At 45.9% G+C, this 11119-nt stretch overlaps 1 protein-coding gene across 1 annotated transcript in view; it reads left to right on the forward strand.

The window, feature by feature from the left end:
• LOC145403237 (uncharacterized) overlaps positions 1–9695 on the forward strand; it is a 29353-nt gene extending 19658 nt beyond the window's left edge. Inside the window, exon 3 of the mRNA XM_080275052.1 lies at positions 9512–9695. Coding sequence (XP_080131178.1) covers positions 9512–9668 — 157 coding nt within the window. The 3' untranslated portion in view covers positions 9669–9695. The remainder of the gene's footprint in view (positions 1–9511) is intronic.
• The last annotated feature ends 1424 nt before the right edge of the window (positions 9696–11119 follow it).

Here is an 11119-nt window from a genome sequence, read left to right on the forward strand (position 1 = left end):
GTTTTTGATGGAACATTTTACCAACATGGCTGACAAAGAAATTGGTGTTAAAATTAGGGAGAAGAGATTTAAGACCGTGAAGGAAGCAGCGACGTGGGCTGATGACCGGGTGTTTGCCTTGCGGAGTATGGGGGTCAAGTATACTAATTTTCAGTATTCCAGGGAGAGGACTGTGAGTGGCCCTGCCTGGGATAAATCTCCCGTGAATCAGTCCAAGGGAAGTACAGAGGAGAAAAAGAATTCAGGGAGAAAGAGCCCTGTATCCAGTTCGAAGCTAGTTTGTTACTTTTGCAAACAGAGTGGGCACATCAAGCCTAACTGCCCTAAGTGGAAGGCCTCCCAAAATGCCAAACCAGTGGCACTAATTGTAGGTTCGAGTCAGGTGAACGAGAGGAGTTGGGAGAGTGGTAACGGTGAGGGAGAAGTCTGTGGAAAGCTGGAGTGCAGCCGGCTGTGCTCGCTGCCAGCTCAGGCTGAAAAGGTTACCCAACATGCTACGCCACCTCCGGATGAACTGCCTCAGAAATCGTCCCTAGACTGGTGTAAACCTTTTATATGTCACGGCACAGTGAAAATTCATGGGATCAGTTATCCAGTTACTGTGGCTCGTGATACCTGTGCACAACAGTCTGTGTGCAGAAACGTGACTGGAGGGCCTGTAAACTCAGGGAAGTATGTGCTGTGTAGGGGCATGAACTCAGATGAATACTATGATTATGTTCATGTGGAACTCGATTGCCCCATTGTTCAGGCTGCAGCTCAAGTAGCTGTTGCTGATGTAATGCCAGTAGAGGGGATTGATTTTCTGCTGGGGAACGACCTGGCTGGGGAGAAAGTATTTCCATCTCTTCCCCCACCAGTTGTTGTGGCAGAGAAGTGTTTTGACGCCCCAGAAATTGGTATTGAAGTTGATGCAGAAGTGGAAGCCATGTTCCCGGTCTGTGCAATTACACGATCTATGGCACAGGTTGCAGCCCGGGAGGAAGAACTGGTGAAGCCACAGGTTCTTGGGGTCGACTGTGATGAGGCAGGGCCACCAATGGAGGAACCTAGTGAGCAGAGTGTTGCTGTAGTGGGTGAGGAGAGTGGGAATGCGTGCATGGGCGCCGCCCCACTTCCCACTCAGGACACTAGAGGTGGTGCTGAGTGTGTCTGTGTGGAGACTGAACCCAGCCCACCGACTGAATAGGGAGAATTTCAGGACGCTGGGGTCGACTGCGGGGATGCAGGACCACCGTCAAACGCGCCTGAGGAACAGAGTGTCACTGTTGAGGGTAGAGGTGATGATGATGTCAGTGTGGAGTCTGACATTCCTCCCCCTGTCGAGTGTACTAGAGGTGACGCTGAGATTGATCGCCCTTCGCAATCCAGTGTCCCGACCAGTCCCTTATCTCAGTCCTCAGTAGAGCTGGCGGGTGTTGGGTCAGCAGAATTGAGGGTGAAGCAACAGGAGGATGTAACATTAAAGCCCTTGTTTGCTCGAGTAGGGGAAGAAAGAAGTATGGAGTGTGGTAAGGAGTTCCTAATTAAAGACAATGTTTTACATCGCCGATGGACGCCCACTGGCGCCACGGTGGATGGAGGAGTGGGTGAGTTAGTGCAGGTGGTGGTGCCTGTGCAGTATAGGGTGCCGTTAATACAGTTAGCACATGAGGGACCTTTAGCAGGTCACTTGGGAAACAGAAAGACAGTGCAGCGCTTAAGATATAATTTTTGGTGGCCAAGTATGCCGGGACAAGTTGCTGCGTACATCAAGGGCTGTCACACGTGTCAGATAGTGGGCAAGCCTAATCAAGTTCTTCCTGTGGCCCCTTTGACTCCCATTCCTGCAGTTGAACCTCCGTTTACCCGGGTAATCATTGATATCGTGGGTCCTTTACCTCCTACTTCTGCTGGAAACAAGTATTTGTTAACCATAATGGATGTTACAACGCGATACCCAGAGGCTATACCAATCAGAAGCATGCAAGCGAAGTCAGTAGTCAAGCAACTTATCCTGTTCTTTACTCATTTTGGCCTGCCCAAGGAGTTGCAGTCAGACCGTGGAGTGAATTTTACATCTAATTTGTTTAAGCAGACAATGACAGAGTTGGGCATCAAACACATTTTGTCCAGTGCCTACCATCCGCAGTCACAAGGTGCCCTGGAGAGGCATCATCAGACCTTAAAGACCATGCTGCGCACCTTCTGCTATGATAGTGGAAAGGATTGGGACCTAGCGGTACCCTTTGTTATGTTTGCAGTGAGAGAGGTACCAACTGAGTCGTTAGGGTTTTCACCCAATGAGTTAGTGTTTGGGCACAGAGTTCGTGGTCCCTTGGATGTGGTGCGAGAGGCCTGGAGTAACAACAAATCTGGCAACCAGGAATCCATGCTTGACTATGTCTGCCGCACTCGGGAGAGACTGCATTGCGCTTTAGAGCTTGCCCGTGACCATCTAATCGGGGCTCAAGCGAAAATGAAGGCTCATTATGATAAGAAGGTCAGAAGTCGTGAGTTTAAGCAAGGAGATGAAGTTTTGGCACTGCTGCCCATGCAAGGAAAACCTCTGGCGGCTAGATTCAGTGGTCCTTATATTGTGAAGAAGAGAGTTGGGGAACTTGACTATCTAATTGTTACCCCAGATAGGCGGAAGAGTACTCAGTTGTGCCACATTAATATGTTGAAGCCATACTACCGCCCAGTTGATTCTCATTGTGGGATGACTGCTGATGTCTCTCACCTGGGATGTGAAGGACGGGGAAGGGAGGACGTGGCATCAAGGGAACGTGCTGTGGAGGGAGCTGTTGGTGCCGGTGATGTGAGTGGTGGACCAGGGTTACAGCCACAGTTCCTGGAAGGTGACTTTGGAGTGGACGTTGAGGGAACCAGGGATAAGAGCGCTCCTGTAGTTTTGGTGGTTGGTAGTGAGTTGGAGGAGCAGGAGGAAGTGTTTAGTCGTGGTGAGATGTTACCAGCTGACCTATGGGAGGGCAATGGTTATGCAGCTCTGGTGGAGAAATTGCGACACCTTGATCCAGTAAAGCGAGAAGAGCTCTGCAACAGATTATGGAAACATCCGAAAGTTTTTGGAGATTCACCGGGATTGACAACTTGGGCTACTCATGACATTGATGTTGGGGATAGTAAGCCTGTAAAATTAGCTCCCTACCGCATCAACCCTATCAGACAGAAAGCTCTCGATAATGAGATCAAGTATATGTTGGACCATGGATTGATCAGGAGGAGTTTCAGTGAGTGGAGTTCACCAGTTACCTTGCAGCCGAAGCCAGATGGGAAGGTTAGGTTGTGTGTGGACTTCCGGAAAGTTAACTCACTGTCTAAGACCGATGCTTATCCCTTGCCTCGGGTCGATGACTCCGTGGACAAGGTGGGAAATGCCACTTACATCACCAAACTTGACTTAGTAAAGGGATACTGGCAGGTCCCGCTGACGGAACGGGCTAAACAAGTGGCTAGCTTTGTTGTCAGTGGTGCAGTATATCAGTGCCAGGTGATGCCTTATGGATTGAAGAATGCTCCAGCCACTTTCCAGAGGCTTATGGATAAAGTGGTGGATGGCATACCTAATTGTGTCGTTTACATCGATGATGTCATTGTGTATGACACCAAGTGGGAGGAGCACCTTGATCATGTGGAAATGCTCATTAAGCGGTTGGAGGAAGCTGGCTTAGTAGTCAACTTGGACAAGTGCGAGTTCGTACGTGCTAAGGTCCAGTACCTTGGATTTGTTGTGGGACATGGGCAAGTGGCTCCACCTCGGGCTAAGGTGGATGCCATTTCCAACTTTGCAGCACCCCAGTGTCGCCGTGCCCTCCAGCGATTTTTGGGCATGATCGGCTATTACAGACGATTTATTGGGAATTACTCCACAGTGCTTGCCCCTCTTACTGACTTATTGCGCAAGGATAAGAAGTGGCAGTGGACAGCCGAGTGTGAGCAAGCTTTTACTACTGTTAAGTCTCTGCTGTGCCACCACCCTATATTGCGTGCACCAGATTTTGACAGATCTTTTGTGCTGGCAGTTGATGCTAGCCGAGTAGGGGTAGGAGCAGTGTTGATGCAGCCGGATGAGGGCCAGGTTGAACATCCCATTTCATACTTCTCAAAGAAGTTTAATAGAGCCCAGAAGAACTACTCTGTCATAGAGCAGGAGTTATTAGCGATTATCCTGGCCCTGCAACACTTTGCTGTCTACCTGCCCCCTTTTGGCCCTGTGATCAAGATTTATTCAGACCATCATCCCCTGCAGTTTTTGAACAAGTTTAAATTCAAGAACCAGCGTTTGACCCGCTGGAGTTTGCTTTTGCAGGAGTACAATTTAGAAGTTAGGCATATTAAGGGGATTGATAACGTAATTGCTGATTGTTTATCCAGGGAGGGGTCAGGGTCTTGATTCGAAAATTTTGATCCAGGGCTCAAAATTTTCCCTTGGGGAAGGGCGTGTTACGCTGTCCGCCTTTCCGTTCCCACCGATGCAGCCGTTACAGCTGGGCTAAGGGGATTATGCAGTATGTATCCGTGTCATTCGCGGAGTTTATATTAGCGAGTGCTACAAGTTCTTTTGTTTCTTTCGTTCTCGCCACTGAGGGCAATTTTATTTCATACCATGCTGAGTATGCATTTGATTATTTTGATTGTCTTGTGTGAGCTACCAGTATATTTAATGATGTTTTGCTTGCATTAGAAGTACCAGTTTATTGTAGAGAGAGAGAGAGGGGCACGAATATAAGTTCTTATTAATTAATTTGATTATGCGTTCGCGCTTGGCCGTGCGCGAGCCTTGATCAGAGTCAGTATCTTCCCAGCTAGCTTCCGTATCGTGCGTGTGCACACTCTCTCTCTCCCCAGTCATTTTTATGCCGAGCTGGCGTTTTCATTTAAGTTTATTTTTATTCTTTTTGTTGCTGACTGAGGGAAGTAGTTATTTTATTTTATTTTTGTAACCGTGTTGTCTTTGGAGGGCCAGTTTGGCTCACCGTGGTCTTCTCGCTGCCTTTGTTAACGTTCCCCAACACACGTACATACACACACACACCCCTAACCCCTACACAGTTAATCCCATCTCTTTGCTCAAGGCTAGTGAGAACCATCGTGAGCTATTAACTGCGTTCCCCCTTGGACACGGGTTAAGTAGAAAGTCGTCACCACCGGAAGTAAGTGGGAGGTGTTCCTGTATACTGTCTCGGGCGGTATTACTTCCGGTAGTGACGATAGTAGGCTAGATCTATAGGTAGGCTGTTCCGTTTTATTACCAAAGTACAGAGTGTTGCGTTCTTAAATAAGTACCTTTCCGTTGCGCAGTTTTTTCTCTAGTTTGCGGAGTGTCAGTGCCGGGGTCTGCGTTATTTTTGCAACGCAGTGGAGGCCGATCATCTAAGGCTGACTTGTTGTCTTTTTGTAATAGCCCCGGGCAGGCGCAAACCGTAACAATGTGTTGCACACAATCATGTTCTTTGCCTCCCTAAACTTCAGTATCCTTTCCCCTTCCTCATTTCTTGTACCATATGCACATCCCCCATTTATTTCTTTATATCCTTGAGCTGCCTTGCCTACGTGACTATTTAAGTCCCCTCTCATCGTCCCCCATTTCACTTACTATATGTATTAAGTTATCCCAAAATCTATCATTCTCTGCCTCATCCAAGCTTGCTCATGGAGCATATGCTGATACAGATGCAAACATAATCCTACTGAACAAAATTTTCACTACTATTATCCTATCACTTACTCTCATAACATTCATGACATATTCTACCCATTTCTCCCCAACCAACACACCCACACCACCAGGTCCATCTGTCCAACCTGCCAAAACAACTTATAAAATCAGTCCCTCCAAGCAGTCATTCTGGCTGATCCTCCTCTATACCGGACTTCCTGCACACATCCCACATCCACCCATCTACTCAGTGACTTAGCCACTTCTCTCACTCTACCCCTCAAGCTTCCCACATTCCACAGTGCCACTCTGATTCCCCTGGGTGATTTAGTGTCCTCAGGCTTGCTTTGAATTTCAGTCTTTAACCTAGTCATAATCAGTAAAATGATAAAAGGAGAGACATGCCACAGGCCCCACCCACTGCACAGTCCCATGTCCAGGCAATGGATCTGGTACCCCTAGCCCACGATCCTTGATGGGTGGCTATGGTAGTGGCCTTGGGACACCCTGCCAGGACAGCTACAGGGACACCCTCCAAGTGCACCATGGCACTGTAACTGCCACACCATTATGCACCTATTGATAGAGCATCCTCCTGGGACGATACTCCCAGGTTCAGGCTCCTCTTTGTTGGGCGGAAGTGGCAGACTGAGAACCACAATGCCCTGTACCTCTAGCACAGGTTCAAGCCCCATCTCACCCCGGCCCCACGATCTATGCTGGTGGAGCCCTCATCACTCCTCCCCTCGAAAGGTCCTTCACCAGGTAGCGGGGGCAAAGTTTTCTGGCCGCATGCCTTTGTTGGGGTCACCTGTGACGCAGTGCGGTATGTTGTGTGATATGTAAAGCACATGTAGTGTAGTGTATGAGAGTGTTAGAGAAAGTTTTTAGGAGAGTATGCTGGTCTGCTGTCCATGTTAATGTCACACTGAAAAGGTCAGCAAAGGGGGATGGTTAGGTAGCTAGAAAAACAGGAGCTTCAGCCCTCCCTGTCACCAGCAATCCCATTTCCCCCGGGAGTACGACCCTGATCGTCTGGTGTCACAGCCTCCTGTGCAAGGCTTGGTGGATGAGTTTGAGAGAGTGTGTAAGAAATGGAATCTAAAGGTGAATGTAGGGAAGAGTAAAGTGATGGTCTTTGAAAGATGTGAAGTCAGTGAATGTACAGCGAGGTTGGATGGTGAGGAATTGGAAAATGTGAGTACGTTTAAGTACTTGGGTTGTGTGATGAGTAAGGATGGAGGTTTGGAGGGTGAAGTGCTTGAAAGGGTACAGCAGGGAAGAAAGGTTGCTGGTTCTTTGAAAGCAGTGATAAGAAACAGGGAAGTGAGCATGGAAGTGAAAAAGTTACTACATGACAGTATTATGATACCAACTCTAACGTACGGAAGTGAAGCTTGGGCGTTGTTGGAAGGACACAAGTCAAGAGTGAGAGCAGTGGAAATGAGTTATTTAAGAGGAGCCTGTGGAGTCACATGGAGAGACAGGCTGACGAATGAGGATATAAAGGAGCGTTGTGGTGTTGATGTAGATGTGATAGGAAGCGTTATGAGGAACACACTGAGGTGGTTTGGCCACGTGGAGAGGATGGAGGGTGAAAGACTGACGAAGAGAGTGTATGTGAGTGAGGTGGAGGGGGGAGGAGGGAGGGGGAGGCCGAGGATGAGATGGAGGGATGGGGTGGAGAGGTATATGAGAGAGGGGGGTGTGAGTTGGGAGCAGGGCAGTGAAATGGTGAGGGACAGGGCTACTTGGAGGCGATTTGTTTGTGGCCACCCCAAACGGGATTGAGGCGTCTGGCAATAGATAGATAGATAGATATATCTAGTATGTCCGTGTGTTGTTCCAGATGACTGGTTGAAGAGCGTGAGTGTAAGTGTATATAAGGGGATGGGTGGTGTCCTTGAAAGTGGAGATTATAGAAGAACAAAACTTTTAGACCAGATAATAAAGGTAATGGAGAGAGTCCTGGAAGGTATGATAAGGAGAATGAATCCTGATGAGATGCAGTTTGGGTTTATGCCGGGCAAAGGGACCACTGATGCAAATTCATTGTCTGACAGCTTCAGGAAAAATACATAGGAAAGAAGAAAGCAGTATTTTGTTTTTATTGATTTGGAGAAGGCCTTTGACAGGGTTCCTAGAAGGTGGTGAAGTGTCAAAAATGGGAATGAGAAAGCTTGGGATCAAGGAGTGGTTGATAGTGGTTATATACAGGGGTGTTCACACCCAGGTGAGAGTGCATAGAGATTTAAATGATGAGTTTTCCATGAATGTTGTTCATTGGGGATCAGTTTTAAGCCCCTTATTGTAGCAGTAGTAGTTGTTCCCTAGGCAGTCTGGCAGAACAGCCCTGAGTCCCTAAGGAATGCCACAGCCGAGACCGGGCTTTCCCACAGAACTCTCAAGGAGTGCATGTTGTGTTGCTGGTGTAGGCGATTGTGTGCAATGCAGTCTTCCATAGTGTGCCTAATAGTATGGGGGTGCTGTGTTGCATCCTGGACAGGCATCAGTGACGGAGTCATCCAGCCTCTTCTGATAACTCAAGAGGGCTGGATGTTATTGTTTATCATGGTGCTTAAAGCTTTCCCATGTGACTTTAGAACTGACTCCCATGGGAGGCGTTGCATGCTGATGTTTATCATAGAGAATGGGAGGAAGGCGGAGGAAAGATACAGGAAGTGGAGTGATAAGTGGTTGCATTAGAGTGTAATGCTGTACAGCTGTGAAACCTGGACAGTACAGGAAGAGGATATTCATTGGCTCAAACATACAGAAATGATGATGATTAGATGGATGTGTAGTGCTTCCTGGATTGACAGTCTGGGTGGGGTGGTGGGGGTGAAGATTGTGAGTGGAGAATTGAAAGGTAGGATAAGACATAAATATTAGTGTTGTATTGAGGAGGGGTCAATTGAGATGGTTTGAGCATGTGAAGAAGATGGAGGATGACAACTGGGCACTGAGGATGAGGTATGAATATTGAGGGTAAGATTGTGAGAGGCAGACTGAAGAAGACCTGGGATGTGGTCACAGAGTGTGACCTCAGGGATAAGAGACGGAATAGGAAGGCTGCTAGAGATTGAGCAGTGTGGAGTGCTGCTATCATGTAACCAAGACCTACACGTGCAAACATGTTGGAGCCTTTATAAACAAAACAAGATGAACATAACCCTCACCTTGTGATTTTCACTTAAAGCATAAGTTTTTAGGAATGTTCAGTGAAGAATTACTGTGCAAGCTTTACAACAGTATCTACACCATCATTGATGCTTTGCTCCCTGCTAGGAATCCCCCAACAGAGGATAATTGTACTTACCTTCTCCATTATCTGGAATCTACATATCCCTTTTTTTTGTGGACAGTGGGATTAAGATGATTCTGGTAGGTGGGGGTGCTCACATCCACACACTTGATGCAGTGCTGCTCTCTGGTGACTGCCCTTTCCTCTCTTCCTTCCTTCTTTCCTTCCTTCCTCTTCTGTCTTTCTTTCATTAGTTTCTCTTCCTTCTGTCTACAGGTGACTCTGCACTTAGTGACAAGCCAAATGGTTTCCTGTACACTAGTAAACCGTTTACTATGCTGGCTAGTAACCACGTAACCAAATTATGACACCTGGTGGTTTAGTAGGTAATTAAGGCTCTCCAATTGGATTGAACCTGGGCAGGTTTATATCCAAGGGGTGGTTGGGGTTTATTGCTCATGTAATGCCACTCAGGGATGAGCGGTGCTGGTCACTTTCATCTTACATGTCAGGACCAATTTGCCCAGCCCCAGTCTCATATGCTCCTCAAGGGGCAACACAAGATTAGATGATGATGATGATGATGATTTTTTCATTTTCATCAGAATGCAGTCCTTGGCCCTGATGGCTCTACAAGAGGCAGCAGAAGCCTATTTGGTGTCGCTTTTAGAGATGGCAAACCTCTGCTCCATCCATGCCAGAAGAGTCACCTTATATCCTCAGGACCTGCGTCTTGTGCGTCGTATCCGTGGAGACATGTAATTACTGGAAGGATATAATGCAGAACAAACTGAGGATAACTGGGATGTGGATGATATTTGATCCAGGAATATGGGTAGTGGAAATGCAGTGTGTGCAAACTTGCATTTGTTACAAATCTGAGTTCTCATGTATCCTTTATTTATACTTTCTCTCTCTCTCATTTTTACTATTATTTTATATGCATTTATCTTTATATTCAACAGATTGTTCCCATTTTATTATTTTAAGTTCTAGCCGTATCCCCCACCCTACTTATTGTTCATAAGCTATTTATGAGAACTACACTGTAGCTACAAAATAAATTCACTCTCTTACACCATGTTATCCATCAGGTGTCAGCGATGATTGCATCCCAAAATTTTGCACAATCAGTGCCATATTTTTCGAGAATTTTGTAACTATCAGTTTGTGTTAGTCTATAGTTGCTGACCTCTGAAGAATTTGTCATTCCGATAATCATCATCTGATATAGGTAAATAGAAGTGACCTCTTTAAAAAAAAAAGAAAAACAAGTGTGGGCCAGTACAAATGATGCAAACTTTGACCTTGCCCTGTGACTGATCTTTGTTTTCAAAATCGATTTCTTTCATTCTTACCCTTCCCACAACTCATCCGTCAGTTTTGATCCAAAGCATATTGAAATTGTTTTAGTTATTTTACTGATACACAGGCATAGAAGCTAAAATTTGACTTTTACATTTGCCAAATTCCTTCGTTCATGTTTTATCCTCAACTCTTCCACCAAGGTTGGTGTAAGCTGGATCAAAACTCTAGGTTGATTGTGTCAAGTGACCATTTTCTCAAAAAGTACCTCATTCCCTCAACTGACCCTCAGCCATTTCACCAGGGTTGACATAAGAGTGAAAGTGTTTTTAAAAGTATGCTACAGCTTAGTCCCATAGCCACTTACCTTTTTTCATATATACATACTTAATTACATAGTCAGTGACAGTGAAATGGGAGAGATTTTTAGTGTGTAAAAGGAAATAGTCTAGTACAGTCAGTAGTATATGTAGTGTCACTGCCATGAATGTACAAAGATGTGAGTTTGTAATACCAGTATGTGTGTAAAATCACTTTCATGGTCGTGCTTTTGTATGGAATGACTCCATGTATCTGATTACCAAGATAGTTAGATACTGTACCAAGTACTTTACTGGTTTTAAGCTGTTTTAGTGCACAATTTCACACATGGAGTGAATGGATTCCTGGCTTATACCATTGGGCACTCTGTTGAAAGTTCTAATTTTGTATCTTAGCCACCCAGTTTATTAGTGGGAAATAGATCTAAAGTATTTGTAATATTTGTGTGAAGTACAGTACCAGTGTATTCAGTTAATTTGAACCATTTTATCTTATGGTATTCTGTCAGATTCAAAGTGGAATTTGTTCAACTATTCTGGAATCTTATAAGTTGAATAACTTTGGTGCTGTGTTTTGAATAAGTAGAG

Source organism: Coenobita brevimanus, chromosome 60, assembly GCF_032717465.1.
Source record: "Coenobita brevimanus isolate Jiangsu-jjx chromosome 60, ASM3271746v2, whole genome shotgun sequence".
Lineage (NCBI taxonomy): Eukaryota > Metazoa > Arthropoda > Malacostraca > Decapoda > Coenobitidae > Coenobita > Coenobita brevimanus.